Genomic DNA, 19,057 nt, shown 5'->3' with positions numbered 1-19,057 from the left:
TTTTCTGAAGAAAATGTGTAACAGCTAATATTAAAAAGAAAATAAAAAAATCCATACATCTGTATCAAAATAACAGCTAATGATATTTCAACTGATTAAACAAAAATAGCTGTACTGAACTCCTATCAACACTACATCACATTCTTCTCTGTCACTTCAGCTCCATTGCTGCTTGCTCTGAGGAGTGATATAATGGTCCTAGAAATCTAAATAAGTAAATCCCTTCCCAGAGAAAGGCATGTATCTGTGAAACCGCTGACAACACACCTTTATTATCCCTACATCTTACTGACTAGATCTGGTTTTCAGTTTGAACATTTAAACATTAATACAATGTACGTTTAACAAGAATATATCTATGTACATGGCAGCATTTCCTCCCTTTCAGCACGGGGCAAGGTAATGAAGTCCCTGTGAAAACACTTTTATTATATTGGGTATTGGTGGAAGGAGTTCTGCTCCTTTCCACATGAACCCCGCTCAAAAAGGAGTGGAAACAGTCCAAAGAAGATGGGAACTCCATTCTTTCCCCCTAAGATATTTGTGCATTTATGTGCTGCTGTCCCTGCCACTATTAACTGCTTAGAGTGGAATTCAACATTGCACTCTTCCCTTCTTTCCATTTCTGCTTGCCTGATTCAATGGCCCCCTCTCTCCTCCCACTGTGTTCTGTTCTGGGGTTATCCTGGACCCACTCCCAGCCAGTTTCAAGGGGTGCAGAGGGAGGAGAGAAGAGAAGGCCCTGTTGCATAAGCAGAAGTCTTTGTGCAGGGCTTTTGTTGACAGGACTCATTTAAATGAATGTCACCTTTAATTTTTAGTATGCTCATTGTTTGTAGTTTAATTGTTGATGTTGCAAGCAGTGCCGGATTTACGTATAAGCTAAACCTATAGCTTAGGGCCCCATTCTCTTGGGTCCCCCCAAAAAATTAAAGAAAAAAACACCTGGATGTACATTTGCAGAATATAAGAAAAAACAAATGGAATAAAACCTACATACAGCAACAGTGTTTTGTGTTGTGTAGGCTCCTATGATGCCTGCTAGCCTGCTCCCTAAAATATCACTGGCTCATTTTTAAAGGAACTTTTGTTATTGCCAAATGCCAATGTGTTTGCATTATTCAGTTTGTTATGAATAAAAAATCATTTTACGTTAGAGCTTAATAATTATTTCACTATTGATATGTTCCTTCTTAATTGTATTTCACTATTAATATACTTCTTAATTGTATTTCAGTTCAACAATTACTTTGATAAAATACATATTTTGTTGTGTGCAAATGGCTTTAGATACCTATTAGGTCGATAAATTGCCATATAGCATATATTCAACACAAAAAACAGCGGCAATTTGTTGTTGACAAAGGACAGCTGGACATATAAAGGGCTCCATTACCTTCAGTAGCTTAGGGCTTCATCAAACCTAAATCCTGCCCTGATTGTAAGTTGAGAAACCACCTGGCTGAGAACCAAGGCCCTTCCTCCCATGTGGCCCACTACTACTACTACTACTACTACTACTACTACTACTACTACTACTAATAATAATAATTTATTTATACCGTGCCCATCTGGCTGGGTTTCCCCAGCCACTCTGGGCGGCTTCCAACAAAATATTAGAATACAATAGTTAGTCAAACATTAAAAGTTTCACTAAACACTAGGTCCTCCCCCTACTATTTGTTTGCCAAGACACGCTCACTTGCCTCTACAGCTGATGTCATACATGACATCAAGTGTGGACAGGTAAAAAGATGGCTGGGCTGGGCCAACAGGGGCTTCTCAAGCAGAGATCAGCTGACCATTGGTGCTTCTAGGTGCTGTGCTCTTTACAAGGGGCTCTTTCTGGCTCCCCAGGCCTGGTGTAGATAAACAGAAAAGTGGGACAGAAACGCTTTTCCTAAACATACATGCTGTCCATTTGCAGCTCATGGAGCATAAGCAAAGTCTCCTTTGCGTGGAAGTTGTCTGCCCATAAGGTGGTCCCTGTTATTCTTCTCAGGGTGCAAGATAATGATGTAGCATTTGGGGAAGAAGAGGCAAGCCAGCAAACCAGCTCCAGAAGCCAGGATGGCGAAGATCTCCACGGCCACTGTGTACTTCCCTGTGGCACTGAGATAGGAGGGCACAAAGGAGACCCAGACGAAAGTGAAGACCAGCATGCTGATGGCAATGTGCTGGGCCTCGTTGAAAGCTGTTGGCAGCCGGCGGGCTGGGAAGGCCACCCCTAAGCTGATGGTGGCTAGAAAGCCCAGGTACCCCAGCATGGTGTAGAAAAACTCAACTGAGCCTTTGTCACACTCCAGGGTCACAAGAGGCCCCCCATGTAGTGGGTTCTGTGATGGGAACGGGGGGCAAACCGTTATCCAGCAGATACATACAGCAGCTTGGACAAGGGAGCAGCCCAGAGTGATAGCGCCAGGGAGCTTGTAACCCACCCACTTCTGGAGGCAGCTGCCAGGCTTAGAAGCTCCAAAGGCCATCACCACAGTCACTGTCTTGGCCAGGGTTGCAGAGAGGCAAATGGCAAAGACCAGGCCAAAGGCAGCCTGGCGGAAGGAACAAGTGAGCTGGGATGGGTGCCCAAGGTACATCAGAGGGCAGAGGAAGCAGAGAGCCAGGGAGGTCAAGAGGAGGTAGCTGAGCTTGCGGTTGTTGGCCTTGACAACTGGGGTGTTGTGATGCTGTATGAAGATACCCAAGACTGACAGCGAGAGCAAGAAGAACAGGGAACTGCAGGTTGCCAGCACCACACCCAAAGCTTCCGTGTAGGACAAGAAGTCAACGATGGTTGGGATGCATCTGTCTTGCTGCTCATTGGGCCATTGTCCTGGAAGGCACTCCCAACAGGTGGCACTGTCTAGAAGGGAGGAGCATGCAGAACAGGGGTGTTCACTGTTCTGGTGTATTAAATAAGGCAGGTTTTCTTTTAAAGGCAGGGACGGAGAATCTGTGGCCAGTGGCGGAGCTTCATGCTCCGGCACTGGGGGGCAGAGAGCAGGCAGGGGCGGGGCTGGTATGTGTCCCGGGAGCGTGGCACGCAGCCTGCGGGGGTGTGGCGCCCCCCACGGGTGGGGGGGCAGCTGCGATGGCAGCCCACCAAGATCACATTGCCAGGGGCGGTGTGCTCCCCCCACACTCCTCTTCCTCCGCCAGTGTCTGTGGCCCTCCAGATGCTGATTGGCGACAACCCACAGCATCCCTGATCACTGGTCATACTGAGGTGAATGGAAGCTGTTGCCCAGTAACATCTGGAGGGCCACATGTTCTCCCACCCTTGTTTGAGGGCATGGCAATCGCACACAATAATATTGGGGATAGAGTCATGCAGTGACTACAGTGATCGCATTGGTAATTTAGTTATTTGCCGCCTCTGCCACTCAGAAGGACTTGGTGAGGGAGCCTTCATTTCCTATAAGGTACATTTTTGGCTGCATGTGGCAGTGGGTCAGGGTTGCATGCCAGTGTGGGCAGGACTGAATCTAGCTGTGGGTGGGGCTTGTGTGCCTCTTCCCCCTCCCCAGCCTGCACACACACTTTCATGTGTATACAGCCTGTGCACCCATTCTTTCCCACACTCATACACAATCACAATCTCTGCGATCCCCTTGCATGCCTCCCTGGTTAACTGGTGCTGGAAACAATTCAGGAGTGTTCCCCACATCTGTTATAAGCAGTAAGACCCATTGCTTTAGTGGAAATCCAGTGGGGAGAAAGCAGCCCCCCTCAAAAGGAAACTTGCACCATGTGCCATTTTTGCTGGTCCTGTCACTGTGGGACTTAAAAAACAGTACCATGAGCAAAATGATGCCTTCTGTGCCAGTCTGAAAGAAGGGGTAGGGAACATGTGATCCTCTAGATTTTGCTGGATTACAGCTTCCACAATTCCTGATAATTGGCTATACTGCCTGGGTTTGTTAGGTTGGCATCCCAGAATATCTAGAAGGCTACATGTTCCTGCCCCTGCATCAGAAGCCTTCTTGTGGGCCTGGGCCGGATACAGGACATTGTCCCATATATAAGAAGTGGTCCTTTTTACCACTGCTGTCCAGAGTGTGACCTCTAATGGATGCATCTTGTTACTGTCTTGGATACTGGGGGTGGGGATGTGGCTGGGGAGGCTGCCCGCCCAGTGGTCATAGAATCATAGAATCATAGAGTTGGAAGAGACCACAAGGGCCATCGAGTCCAACCCCCTGCCAAGCAGGAAACAATCATCAGCCCCTGAAAACCCAATGTCTGTTAAAGTGGTGTTTACCTGTTCCACTGGCAAACTGACCATGGGGGCACTGCAGGCAGCTGTAGCAGCAGTGTGGCTTCCCCTGCAAAGGCAGCTTCCTATATCCAGGCAGGCAGCTTTCTGAACAGATTGAACGAGGCACCTAGGAGGAAAGAGGAAATGGAAGACTGCTTACCTTCCCCAGGTGCAGTGACATTGTGGGACTGACACTGTCTCACACGACGAGATCAAATGATGGGTCAGTTCCTGGCTGGCAGGGGAGGTCAGCAAGCCTTCCTCACTGGCTAGAGCTATGGATTCAAGCATGCCCACAAATTGGCCTATCGTAGGCAGGCTACAGGGAAAGGCCATTCACAGGAGGCAGACCCAACTCAGCCTGTAGGCTTCACTTGGGTCTGCTCCCTGGGAATATAAAGCAGCCTGCCCAGTGGCGTAGCGTGGGTTGTCAGCACCCGGGGCAAGGCAAGTAATTTGCGCCCCCTAACCCGTGGATTTGCGCCCCCTAACCCTAACCCCCAGATGTTGCGCCCGGTGCGCCCGCCCCCCCTGCACCCCCCACGCTACGCCACTGCGCCTGCCTCCAGCCTTCTCAGCCACTTTGCCATTAGATTCAATCACTCAGTCAATCAACATAGTAATAAATCAAACCTTATCAAGTGTCAACCAATGCATGATTATAAAGTAAGTAAATCATATTTTTAAACTTATTTCCCAAGTTGCTGCCTTATTATTTATTAAGTGGGGTACGAAGGGGGATGCCTTTGCTTTGAAGCTGGACTTGCTCAAAACAAGGTTTTACAGCCTAATTTCTAAGCTTTAAATTTTTGTTGGCAAGGGTGGGATTTTAAAACCTGTGTAGGAGCCTGGAGGGATAAATTGCAATTAACATACCCTTTCCTGCCCATTAAAACCCATCCCACAAAGAGAACCCCCTCAAACAGAACATGCAGGGTGGAGAAGGGAGAACAGTCTGCCTAGTAAGCAGAAATGCTTTTGTTTGCTCCATAATTTCTAGGCCTGATGTTACCTCATTAGAGAAGGGAGATAGGGATAGGCTCAATACAAGTAAGGAACTTACCTGAGCAAGGCCCCCTGTCCACCTAATGGCATTGTCATGAATCAGAAGCTCTTTCCTCAGCTGAGGTATGGAACGAAGAACTCCAACTTTTACAGCCCTGTAAGAGCCATTGGGCAAAATCTGCAAGTTCATAATATCAAATGTAGCCGGAATCTCGCCATTCTTGAAACAAATCTCATCTGATGAAGTGGTAAAGTTGATATTGTTTAGGTAATGATGGACCTAAAATATCAGGAGAAAGGGAAGAAGTGGCTGTTTCTATATGAAAGTGATTGTGTGTGTGTGTGTGTGTGTGTGTGTGTGTGTGTGTGTGTGTTTGCTTATATAACCTGATTAATTCAGATGATGATGATGAGAATAATAATAATTTTATTATTTATACTTTGCCCTAGCCACTCTGGGCGGCTCACAGCACATATAAAAACATAGTAAAACACGAAACATAAAATAGTCTTGACAGGAACAGGCATCAGGGAACCAACAGAAATGTGTTTTCCTACAGGGAAAGCATTACATGTTTTTTATCCTACTATATATTTTAGAAAGTGGTTTGTCTTTCTGCCCATCTGTTTTTGATTCATCTGAACACCTCTTGAGATATTGTTGCCAAATTTGACATGATAATTCCCAAGATGCAGGCACCTGTTTTGGTTTATGTTTGGAATTCAGGTGCTGAGTCAATACGTTGGACCAAAACATCTCATACTTCACCAGTTTGGACACCTCTGAAGATATTGCCACCCACTTTGGAACAATGGTATTGCAGGAGGCACCCACCAAGAGCGCAATCCTGCTGGCTGAAGGGGTCTGCCTTGCCATCACATTACCTGCAGTTTACATTGGCAAAGTAGCACCCAGAAGAGCTAAAGTCTCCTGTTTTCTGCAATGTGCTCCAGAGGAGAAGGAGACACAGCATCTCCTTCCTTCTCCCTGCTTCCTACCATATAGGTTTCTGAAGACCCTAACTGATTTGAGGCTGAATCCTGATTGGATGTTCCCCAAGTCAACCCAGGTCAGGTGGCGGGCAGGGGATATGGAGAGCTCTAGAAACTGATGAACAGGCTGGAGGATTTCAGAAGGCCATTTTCACACAACTCTAGTATCAATCAGGTGTGGCTTACCATTTATTTATTTAACAACAGTTATACGCTACTTGATTGTAATAGAGCATCAAAGCAGTTTACACAATAAAAGCAGGGAAATAAAATTATTAATAAAAGACAGTCAAAAACAGGTATTTTAAAAACATTCAAAACTAATTAAAATCACCCACTTTGGAAGAATGGCAGATGAAGGTGATAGACTATATGGGACTGGCTGAAATGACTGGCAGAATCCATGATCAGGGGAAAGAGACGGCGGAAGAAGATTGGAAGAAATTTAAAGTTTATCTTAAGAAACATTGTAAAATTAATGAATGCTAAAATGTTGAGGTTTTAAGGGGGGGAAAGGTGACTACAGCTGTTAAAGATCAAGTAGAAGAAAAGAATAATGGGAAATTTGACTAAACCAAGTGTTAGGATTTGCCAAAATAATTTTGGAAATTGGGATGTAGAAAGGGGAGGTATGGGGAAGTCGGCGAAGTAAGGTTTAAGAAAAAGGGATATGAAATTATACATGTTTGTTTGTGTGTTTGTTTGTCTGTATGTATATATAAAAATTTTGAAAAACCAATAAAAAAATTTATAAAAACCCCCAAAACTAATTAAAATCAACAGTGGGCTAAAAACAGATTGAAGCACATGTAACTTCTACACGTCTGGAAGTTGCTTGGTTTACCCAAGTCACTCAATAAGAAGCAGTGGCCTTGGAGTTCTTTCTCCCTTCTGCTTCCTGATCCCTCAATATGAGATTTATTGGTACAACATGGGAAAGTCAAATGGCCCAACCCGAAGCCACCTTAAGATCTGGGCATATGTTGCACTCATCCATATTGAAGATCCCAGTCCTAAGCTGTATTAAGTGGTGCAGACTGGATAGGAAGATATCTAACTGAGACAAGTGGAATGGATGGATGGACTGGTTTTCTCTCCGGTTGTATTGTAGCTGACCCCAGTGTGCGTGTGTTTGCACATTTCCACTAAGTGGGCAGGGTGGGTGGGGGAGGCATGCTTGGTTCGAGTTCTTGCCCCATGTCCTCTCTCTGGCCCTGACTCTGCCAAGAATATTGCTCCTTGCTAGCAATGTTTTCTTGTAACTTTTAGGACATTTAAGACTTCTAAAGTTCTTCCAACCTAGAACCCAGTTCTGCTTAACTCTACACAAGTAGAAACTGAGTCTAGACAAGGAGAGGAACAGTTGACTCACTTGCCATGGCTGGAAATGCTTCGTTGTGGCACACCTTCCCTGGGAGAAGGGCCCTTTGTCACATATGCAGGAGATCATGTTGTGGTAGGCTGTGATGAAGGCCCTGGCTGCAAGATAGGCCTGATATGTGGCAGCCCAGTTCTCTAGATCGAAGAGGAGCAAGTGGCTGGCACCCACCTGCTCTACCCCAGTGCAGAGTCGGGGGGTGTTTTTTCCATCGTTTTTTTCTAAACCTGGCCAAACACAGTCAAACAGATTTTGCCAAAGCACTTTCACCAAATGGCTGTTGGGATAAGCAGCAGGGCTAAGCGTGGTCAGGAAATGATCGAAGCCTGAGATTTTATCCGAATGAATCCTCAGATCCAGGCTCCCATTCAGGAGCTGTAACGCCTCCTTGGTGAACATCTCTGGGATCACAGCAAGGCTCGTTGTCAAGATCCACGTCTTACCGGTAATGTTTTGTGCTTGTAGAGCCCCGGCAAGCAGCTGAAAGTGGATGTTGTAGCAGTGGCACACGAAAACACTTGCTAGTGAGTTCCCAATGTCCCTAGCAGCTGCGCTCATCTCCAGCCGGGAATAGGGGTCATGGATTGTTTTGGACAGGGCAAGGCAGCCTCCCGTCTGGCCCAACTCCTTCTTCAAAACGGTCTCCATCTGAGCAGCATCGCTGCCAAAACTCACCACACCCACCCATGTCCAGTTGAAGTGCTGCAGAAGCTGGCAGAGCATAGAGGGCTGGTGGCCGCTGGAAGGCACGGTACGAAGGAATGATGGGAAATGGAAGTGGTCAGAAAACTTGGGATCTTGAGAACCATGGCTGATCTGAGGGATAAAAGAGGGAATCACAGATTCTCTTTCAGTATTTTGTACCTTATTCCTTATTGCCTGCTCTCTTCAGACTTATCTGTCCTAACTTGCCATTCTGTCATGGATTTTTAATAAAGCATCCTTTTCATAACAGCGTTTTTAAAGAATGCACAAGTAAAGGAGATACACAGTAGTTGAACATCACCATCATTCTCAATAATAAAATGAATAATGTTTCCATGCAGCTCAGCGGTAGAGCAGCTGCTTTGCCTGCAGAAGGTCCCACTTTTAATTCCAGGCAACTCCAGTCATTGTTGACAATACTGAGCTATATGGACCAATGGTCTGACACAATATAAGGCAGATTCCTGTGTTGCTAAGTGACTACAGTAGGTAAATATGGCTCATGGAGCAAATGGGCGCTGTCTTTGCTCAAAGGAGATACGATGGCTGAGAAAAGTAGAGGCTAGAGTTAGAAAGGGAAAACAGAATATAAGGCACCAAGTCAAAAGAAAGTATGATGAAGAAAAAGTAGCACTTTTGAAAAAGGAAACTTCCCAGCAGTTTTTTTAAAAGTGTTGAGATGAAAGCAGTGCAAATATCAGAGCTGAACTACACATTACACAAAGAGAGATATGCAATGGAATCCACCAAGCCTTGTCCTCTTCTTTTTGTTCTTTAGGAAAATTATTTTGGAGCAGGAAAGTGAGTGTGTGTGTGTGTGTGTGTGTGTGAGAGAGAGAGAGAGAGAGAGAGAGAATATTCTTAATCATTTTTCTGCCCACTACTTTTCCCCCTCCTGCCTGTGCTGTTATCTGTGTTTGCATGTAATGTAAAGTCAAAGGGAATGTAATGACATTAATAACATGTTAAAATAGATGGGTATGGGAAAAGCCTGAGGGAAGATGGGGTTTGTACAAGATTATTAAGTTCCAGGAGAATGAAGAGGGTGAAAAAGAAAATTGAAGGAAGATGAGTAGGAGAGATGTAAAAGGAAGCATAAATATTGTATAGTGATTGCAAAGATGGAGTAGAACTTGATGAAGATAGAGGAAAAATAGGTTGGGGATGTTAGATGCTAGCAAAATAAGTCAAAGGATTACGGTAAACTGTTATATTGCACTCCTAAGCACAACTACTGAGGAAGGAGCTCCCCTTGAATTCTGTGAGCCTTCTGAGTAAATATTAATAGATCTGCGCTGCACACATTCAGGATGAAACATGTCAACAGCTATACTAGGACAGCATCACGTAACAATATTATGTTGACTGACATTACAGGCAGGCAGGTATATAGATTGCAGCATGGTACACCTAACAAACTTCTTAAAAATCTGTCATCTGCATCCCTACATTACCAGGAAGCACAATAATACAGAAGCCAAGGCAGCTGAAATCTGTCTTCTGTTTCTATTCATCCGGTAATTCCTGCAGCACTGAGTTGCTTTATTTACATTCTCTGTTCAACTATGTGAGTTGCCAGTATCTTTTCTCTCTCTTTCTGTGCTGACCAGAGCGTGGAGATGTTCAGAGAGCTTGGAATTAAGAGTTGGAGCACCCTGAGCAGCTCAGCAGACTCCACCTGTGCCATAGACAGAACTGACGAAATGTTCCTTATATTTAGCACCCAGGGTATGATGAAATTAGTTAGCAAGGACACTTTCCCAGTTCTTCAAATGAGAGATGGAGATTTCATTTTTAAGTTGGAAGATGATTTTAAGTTGGAAGATGATTTTGATAAGAAATCAAAATTCATCCATCATTCAGACAAAATGTTCTGCTAAATTAACACATTCCAGCTGTAGAGAAAGAATGAAAGCACACAAATGTGTGTACATGTGTATATGTCTACAGCAATTCTTACAATTACCCTGTCAAACCCATTTGATTACTTTTTGTAAACTGAGACCATCTAGCAGGATATATAATTGATCTTCCTAGGTACACTGCTTACCTGAGGAACTCTGTAGAGGGAAAGCACTTGTGCTATGGGCTCTGACTCTGGGGAAGTCATTGCACCAATGATACCGAGAAGCAAAGGCCGAGAGCTGCAGCTGAAGTTGGGCACCAGTTCTTGTGGGCCTGATAAAAAAGAAAGGGCACCTTTCAGTGCTTTGGCTGGTGAGACGCATGAGTCATAAAGCTGGAGGCCCAGGGTGATATTCTGCACTAAGCCGGGGTCCTTATTTGCTTCTGAAAGGGCAAAGAGAATGGCCAGAGTGTGCTGGAAAAACCGAATGCGGAATCTGAAAAGGAAGTTTTGAGCACAGTTGGTATTTGTCTGAGCAGATGTTTATCAGAAGATCCGCCCCGCCCCCCCCAGAAGAAATGGTCATTTAAGCACAAGAATTATTCTTCAATGCAACCTCCTTCTATAGGTCTAGCATGGATTTGATCCTAGTAAACTTGTGACTTTCTCCCTTTCAAATGAGAAAATGTTTGAGAGAAAGCATGGGTGAGCTTACTCATGTGTGCAGTGTGCAGTTATAATGCTCCTGCTCTGAGACTCCCGTCCAAGCTGAAGAAAGGGAGCACAAAAAGTCACTTTCTAGAACCTTGATTTGAGCTCCAAGGTTAATGATAGCCAGCATAATGACGTGTGTGGAGAGTGTCGAGTGCATTGGACAGAGTGTTGGACTTTGACAAAGTGGCCTTCATTTTACTCCCAGTTCCTCTGTGACTTGGGCCAGTCACAAGGCTCATCCAGACATCTTTTTTGTGCTGCACTTCTAGGCACAAGTCCGAACTTTAAAGCTCCATGACTGAGCCTTGTTTTTCTTTGTTTCGTCCCCGTGCTTTCTCCAAAAAACCCACACTACCACAAATGGCAATGCAACCCAAAAGGCAGTCTGGATGAGCCCCTCAGCCTAAACCTTCACAGAGCTGCTTTGAAGATAAAATGGGATAGCTCCTACAAAGGTCACCTTAGAGCACTAAAGCGCTCTCTGGCCCTTCATATGTTGTTAGACTCCAAATACCATCACCCCCAGTCAGCATAGCCAATCGTCAGGGACAGGGATGATGGGAGTTGTAGTCCAACAAGAGGTTCCCCATCCCATTCTTAGACTGAGACATAAATGTAATCTTACAGCATAACCTGATTACTCAGAAGTAAGACCCACTGAATTCAATGGGAACTGCTCTCAGACAAGCGTGCATTGGATTGCAGCCTTAGTCTTTCTGGCAGTAGAAGCAGACAGTGTTTCCTTTACTTTTTGTGACAGCCACAGGTTTTTCTTCCATTAATTCTTCTTTCTATCCGTTAATTTCCTCCATCTTAAGAAATGTATTGGAAGTGAGACTTACCCCTTGCAGCTAGCTGCCTGTGGCAGACTTTTGAGATGTGTTATTGTGGAGTGCACACTTGCATGGACAGGGGAGACTACCCCAATTACCACATCTCCTTGAACTGAGAAATCTGGCATGGCAGCAGACATCTGAGGGTGGCCTTTAAGCCATTTGTTTTTTACTGAAGAAGCTTCCCAGAGCAGAAGAGGAAAAGCGAGTGCAAGGAAGCCTATGGTATTCATTTTCCAGTGGATGGCAGTGTAGAGGATCAGCACTGGGAGAAAGTGTTCCACACGGAGGTCAGGTCTGTGCTCTCCTTGAAATGCTACACAAGGTGAGCAAATCCTCTCAGTTGTTGATCATCGGTCCATTGAGAAGCTTCATAAAAGCTGAGTGCACTGGCCTTCCTTGAAGATAATAGCTGAGCTTTCCACAAGAAGGCACACAGAGAGGAACTACCCAGTCTCTGGATAGTGAATTCAGTTAACTTCTTTGTTGCGCTATGTGTGTCCTTCTTGGTACATTACCCTTGCTTCCTGTGTTCAAAGTGTGCGGTGAACACAGTCATGACATATAGTACATATATGTCTCCAGGATATTGTATTTCTTCTGTGCCTCTTTATGAAAGCAACTTCTTCCAAAACATTAGACTTACCTCTTTGGGGCATAGCATAATCAATGAAAAGTCTATAATTGAACTAATTGTATGTCTATAGATCCCCCTCCCAAACTAATTATAACTTTGAGTCAAACTTCCTCTATTTACTATATATTTGGGAAACTTTTTGTTTGCTCTGCATTTGAATACCTCTTAAAATATCAAAGCCAACTTTTGCATGATGGTTCCTGAGATCAAGGAGCAGGTTTGGATACAACTGGGCGCCATTTTGAATCAAGATGGCAGACCGCACCTTTAAAAACCGCAGTGATTTTAACAAAATTTTGCTTCACAGTTCATGAGATTAAAGAGCAGGCTTTTGCTTATGCTTGGATACAACTGGGTGCCTTTAAAAAAAAAAAAATCAAGATGGCAGATCTGCACTAATTTTTTTCCTTCCTAGAATTCCCAAGCAATGCAGGTACAGGGCTGCTATTTATACCTGGTTGTGTTTTATAATAATCACAGATGGCCATCAGGATCTGAAAAGGAAACGACAACTAACTCGTCCTCCTAACTAGCAGCTGAGTGGCTGATTGGCAAGGGTGTCCTACTGCAGGTTGCTCCAGAATGCTGAGATTGTTGTTATTCTCTTGGTTCTGTGTCTTATTTAAAAGCATTCCCTCGCCTAGGTAAGAACAAAGTGGTGTAGAAGTACATTCTTACCACACCATCAAATTATAAAATGTATTAATTTAAATATGTCTTTAGCATTGGAGTATATCTTTAGCACTAGGATAGTAATAATGGACTGGTTTGGGGGCACATGGGGAAGAGAGAGAGAGACTGTCAGGGAACAGTGGTTTGCAGAGGGACATAGTTCAGAAGGCAGAAGCTGGGAAATACTGGATGGGGAACAGCTCGGAGAAGAAACACTGGAAGAGAGAGGCTTAACAGATTCACTGTCTCTCCGCTCTCCCCGAGGTCAAGAAGAGCTCAGAAAGTGGCAGAACAGAAAGCACACAAAGCACAGAGGGTACAAGCTCCGATTGCAAGACATAGAAATGACGTAGATTAATAGGGACGTAAGGGGATGGGACGCGGGTGGCGCTGTGGGTTAAACCAAAGAGCCTAGGACTTGCCGATCAGAAGGTCGGCGGTTCGAATCCCCGCGATGGGGTGAGCTCCCGTTGCTCAGTCCCTGCTCCTGCCCACCTAGCAGTTCGAAAACACGTCAAAGTGCAAGTAGATAAATAGGTACCGCTGCGGCGGGAAGGAAAACGGCGTTTCCGTGTGCTGCTCTGGTTCGCCAGAAGCGGCTTAGTCATGCTGGCCACATGACCCGGACGCTGTCTGCGGACAAACGCCAGCTCCCTCAGCCTATAGAGCGAGATGAGCGCGCAACCCCAGAGTCAGTCATGACTGGACCTAATGGTCAGGGGTCCCTTTACCTTTACTTTAAGGGGATGGGATCCTTGATTGGGAGCACCACCATGTCTAGGAGATGTGTTCTTTGTTCTCTCGCTGGGATTATTAAAATTTTCTAACTGGTAAGAAGACTCATTTTCCTTTGTTCTGCCTATCTACTGCCACAGGGGAGGAAGCCAATTCCCTGAAGCCTGACACCAACCCTGGAAATTGCTTGGGGACGCTGACTGTCCTGTCCTGAGCCTGCCTACCTGAGGGCAGCCAGTGCACATAGTGGTGGTGGCTGGCCCCAGAGGGTGAGGGCCAAGAATGGCACCCAGCAGAACTGGTGCCAGGATGGGGGCGCAAACGTGTGGTGGAGGCAGGGAGAAGGCACCTCCTGGCCTGTGTCACTGGTCAATCAAAGGCTGCCATCCCTTGCTTGGGCAGCAATCCTGAGGGAAGGCCAATTTATTTACTTCGCAGCAGCTCACATAAATGCAGTGGCGTGTGAGTGCAATGCATGTAGTAGTGGTGTGCCTGTATTCATGCCAGGCCCAGCTTTCCCTTGGTGCGCATTATATTAGTGAGAGGAATACCATATATCCTTCACAGCTGGTTTTCTCAATTCAAACTTGATTGAAGTGGCACTGGATGCAACCATGCAGTTCAGTTGACCACCCTATTCCTATAAGTGTTTGTAAAGTCCTCATGAAAATTCAACAGCATCTTTGCACAACCTTCTCCTAATATGCACATGTTTGTATTTAATTTGGCTGAACAGGCACATTTTTGCAAAGCATTTCCCCCTAAAATAATGCATTCTTGTATGTTATTTTCAACAAAATATGCCTGTTTTGTGGACATTTTATCCTAGTCTGTGCATTTTGGGACACATTATTTGGCTGGGGAACTGCACTGCAGAATTCAGAGAAATTTGAATTTTGAAGGATGTTTTGGTTCTTGTATGGTTTTTGGAGCATGCAGATGACATAGGTTCACCTTTAAATGTTAACTGAATTGAACTTGTCCCCCATCCCTAGATGTGTACATAGAAGGTAGAAAGGTTGCCGTGAGATTCAGTAATAATGAAGGGAAAAGCCGAAAGTAAATTTTATTTAGGAAAACGAAAACGAAAATTAACTATACAATAAAATAAATAAAATAGCACACTGACATAGGAAAGGATGTGTGCAAAATGTCATGTTGTTGTTGTTGTTTAGTCGTTTAGTTGTGTCCGACTCTTCGTGACCCCATGGACCAGAGCACACCAGGCACTCCTGTCTTCCACTGCCTCCCGCAGTTTGGTCAGACTCATGTTTGTAGCTTCGAAATGTCATATGCTGGGGCAAAATATCTAATAGTAGTAGAAGCTCATGAGAGCACCAGATTATGCTCCTGGACGGTGAAGTCACCTCTGTCTTGAGCAAGGCTTGAGATTGAGATAGGCATGCAGCTGGCATTTATGAAAACAGAACAGGTGGAAGTTTGAAGAGAAACTTTCACTGTTGGTGTCCATGAGTAGCTTAGCAGGTAAACCATTTTAGCCTGGCACAGGTAAAACAGTTGCATTCAAGACATCTATTATCATCAAGGCATCATTGCTAGACCAACACCTACATTTTTGTCACCCCTAAGTTTCCTGAACACTTTATTATACATATCACCTCCTCTTGTGCTAATGTTACCTGCTCTGAATTTCAAGATGAAAATATTCAAGGACTTCTTTTGAAGTTATATGGTGCACCCTATAGCACCATTCTAGCCCTCTATTTCTCAACAAGTTAGACCTTTGCATAGAGATTATTGTAATTTAAAAGAATAGCTGTTATTATCGCATCTTATTATTCTTACTTCAACGTGTGCCCCTTGGGCCCAATCCTCTGTAATTCTTGCATCTTGTCTTTCTCCCAGTGCTTATTTTCTAGGAGAAGAAAGGCCAAGTCCCTGGTCAGAGAATGCTTTCTTTTGAGTGAAATATGTTCTGTTTTTTCCAAGTACACTCACAGAGGCTTCTTATATTACTTTAAATATGTGTTATGTATGAAAGTGTCACTTAAAAACAATATCTACATGGGTATCACTGCAGAGGTGAATTCAGAAACCAACCACAGGTTATATGAGTTCCTTTTTTCTTTTTCTTTGCAATGAGACAGATGGAGATATAACCATTCTTAAGTAACACTTGTACGCAATGTAAGACATGGGTGTTCAGAGGCTTATCTCTGAAGTGTTATGTTGGAAGTGCTGCTAAGCACGGGTTGAGCTGCAGTGCCAATCTCTTCCCAAGAAATGTCATGACGCCAGTTGGAAAAGGCTATTGCTTCTACCCTTGCTGCAGAGGTCGCCTGCTGTTTCCACAATGTGCAAGTCTGTCCTCTGCCTTCTATGCTTGACTTCACCCATAGAGCTCAATATTACTTCCATAGTGGAAGTAATCACACATTTTGCCAGAACTCTCAAGATGTTTTTGGATGTGTGTAAATATGGATGAAATATGTTGTCGGTGCTCTGCATGTGATGTGATCCTTCTTTTCACCAGTGGTCCCAGGCCACTTTTGCACATCAACATCCCTTCCACCTAAATTAGCACTTTTTGCAGTGAATAGGGAGTAAAGGAAGATAATGACAAAGAACTACAAATAGGTTTGTTTTTTTTAATCTTAGCTGCTCCTGGGATTTCCTTAATACTGTTTTCTTGACTTAAATGTATCACTTTGACCTAGATCATCTTCACTATAGAAAGCTATTGCTGATGGGAGCAATTTAAATAACTTCTAATTCATAACTATTTCTTTCCTACCCTATCCCATGGGCTCCATAGGACTCACAAATACACAATTTTATTTTCAGCTGAGAGAGCTTTTCCTAAGGGGCAAACAAGACACTATAAGTGACACAGAGGTGCCAATTAGTCATGCCCCAAACTTGGATCCTAGAATCCAGGAATTCTCATTATTTTATACTACTTTTTCCCCTCTTGAACCAACAAAAATGATGTGCTTGCCTTATGAGGAAAATGCAGAATGGGGAACTTTGTGTCTTTCACAGAATCATAGAGTTGGAAGGGACCACAAGAATAATCTAGCCCAACCCCATGAAATGTAGGAATCTTTCACCCAACATGGGGGTCAAATCCATGACCTTGAGATTAAGAGTATCATGCCCTACTGACTGATAGATTGTTATGTTCACTCCATTTCGCTTAACAATGAGTAGGTACTAAAGGTTCAAATTTTATCTAGGTTTGGTTTACTTGGGAAGGAGGCCGCTGAAAGCTTATTTGACATTTTGTAATATTTGTGTTTAGTTACAAATATACATGTTGAGCACAGGTGGAGCCAGACAGATTAAACACTCTGACAGAACTGAACCTCGCAGATCTCCAGGAAAGACAGCCAATGGCCTCAGATCTTTATACACTTACAGAGCCCCCAACCAAGCTCTTTGTTTCAGCTGCAGTCTATTGTTCTTTTCACACACAGAAGTGCTTTGCCCTCTGGCTAGGAGGGGGATACTGTATGAAGATGAGTCGCCACTTCCAACCTGGTTTCTTAGAACCAGGCAGAGGGCCTTCCCGGTGGTGGCGCCCGCCCTGTGGAACGCCCTCCTGTCTATCTGACTTTTAGAAGACAGCTGAAGGCAACCCTGTTTAGGGAAGTTTTTAATGTTGAAGTTTTATTCTGATTTTAATGTTCCGTTGAAAGCTGTCCAGAGTGGCTGGGGAAACCCAGCCAGATGGGTGGGGTACAAATAAATTATTATTATTATTATTATTATTATTATTATTATTATTATTATTATTATTATTGGGATACAGCAGTGTTGTGGGGTTTCAACACTCTTTCAGTTACTGCCTTGGGGCAACCCACACGGATAACCCTGTTCCCAGAAATCATGTTCACAGAAGAAAAGCCTCTTTGTTTCTTATTGAATTGAAGTTGAGTTCTGCTAGATCTGACTGAAGACCTTTTTAGTCCAGCATACAAAATTCATCCTAGTATAGTTCTACCTTGAGAGCACACAGATGGGTGTTAACTGTGGGTTGGGTACAGCTCATGCATGTAAAGTATTTTGTAGAGATCACATGACATTATCAGCACCAAAGTGCCCTTTAATTCAGATTTACTCTTTTTGGGGGGGAAATCTGATAAGTTAAAACAACAACAACAACAGACAATTGCCAATATCTGAATGGTCCATTTGCATCATTAAGCCTCTGTCTGGAAGCACCCATCAAAATATTGCTCTAAGTTACCCAGAAGCTGCTTAGGCTGGCTGAGACAACACATGTTGGTCCTCCTCTGGAGCCTAGAAGTGATTTCTCCATGAAAGAGGTGAAGCAAACTTGTGACCACCAGCCCGCAATGCATGAAGTTTAGTGGCATTCAGATTCCCTTTGGAAGATTCGGTGTCTGATGACTTTCCTCAGGGCTACTTTCATCTCTCTGTTCCTCAGGCTGTATATGATGGGGTTAAGTAGCGGTGTACCCAGAGTGTACACCATTGATAGCATCTGGTCCTGCTTTGGAGAAAAGCTGGAGCTTGGACGCAGGTACATGAAGCTGCAGCAACCGTACTGCAGGGCCACTACAGCTAAGTGGGAGGAGCAAGTGGAGATGGTTTTTCGGCGACTGTCTGCAGAATGGATCCGCAGCACTGTAACAGCGATGAAAAGGTAAGAGGCGCAGATCAATATGAAGGGTACAGCGATGGCCGTTATCCCAGTGAGGAACACCCCAGCCTCATCGAGCTTGGTCTTGTTACTGGTGAGCTTTGATACAGGTGGCACATCGCAGAAGAAGTGTTCAATTCCATGCTCGCCGCAGAAGGGGAGGTGGAAGACCAGCCACACCAGAATGAATGAAATCAAGAAACCAATCAGCAGGGAGGCAGCCACTAGCTGAATGCACAGCTGCTGCGTCATGATGAGCGTATAGTACAAGGGTTTGCAAATGGCCACATAGCGGTCGTATGCCATGATGGCCAGTAAGAAGCAGTCGGCACTGCCCAGTCCAATGAAGAAGAACATCTGAGCACAGCAACTTCTAAAAGTGATGGACTTCCTCTCCTGCAAGCTGGTCAGCAGCATCTGTGGGACTACAGCTGCTGTGTAGCAGAGCTCAACCACAGAGAGATTCCCCAGGAAGAAGTACATGGGAGTGTGTAGGTGAGGGTTGCCCCAGATAGCTACCATAATGAGTATGTTACCAGTGATTATGGCAGCATAGATCACGCTGATGCCCAGGAAAAGTAAGATCTGACACTCTGGCTGGGTGGGAAAAGCCAACAGCATGAAGTCCAGCACTGCAGTGCAGTTCCCCTGGAGCAT

General features: G+C 44.5%; 2 protein-coding genes across 2 annotated transcripts; both read right to left on the bottom strand.

Annotated features, from left to right (window-relative positions):
• Positions 1-1,928: 1,928 nt before the first annotated feature.
• LOC310689266 (vomeronasal type-2 receptor 26-like) lies at positions 1,929-12,288 on the bottom strand (the record flags this gene model as incomplete). Its single annotated transcript, XM_083466725.1, has 5 exons — positions 1,929-2,860; positions 4,259-4,382; positions 7,626-8,447; positions 10,387-10,678; positions 12,248-12,288. The coding sequence occupies 5 exons, from the start codon at positions 12,286-12,288 to the stop codon at positions 1,929-1,931; spliced, it is 2,211 nt and encodes a 736-aa protein (XP_083322851.1).
• A 5,815-nt stretch (positions 12,289-18,103) lies between these two features.
• Positions 18,104-19,057, bottom strand: LOC310689263 (olfactory receptor 10W1-like; the record flags this gene model as incomplete). Its single annotated transcript, XM_083466721.1, has 1 exon — positions 18,104-19,057. One exon carries the CDS (start codon positions 19,055-19,057, stop codon positions 18,104-18,106), a length of 954 nt encoding a protein of 317 aa, XP_083322847.1.

This window comes from Podarcis liolepis (genome assembly GCF_965112155.1).
Source record: "Podarcis liolepis genome assembly, chromosome: 1".
NCBI classification, from domain to species: Eukaryota; Metazoa; Chordata; class Lepidosauria; order Squamata; family Lacertidae; genus Podarcis; species Podarcis liolepis.
Note: the sequence above shows the minus strand (reverse complement) of the source record. Positions and strands in the feature narration are given on the sequence as shown.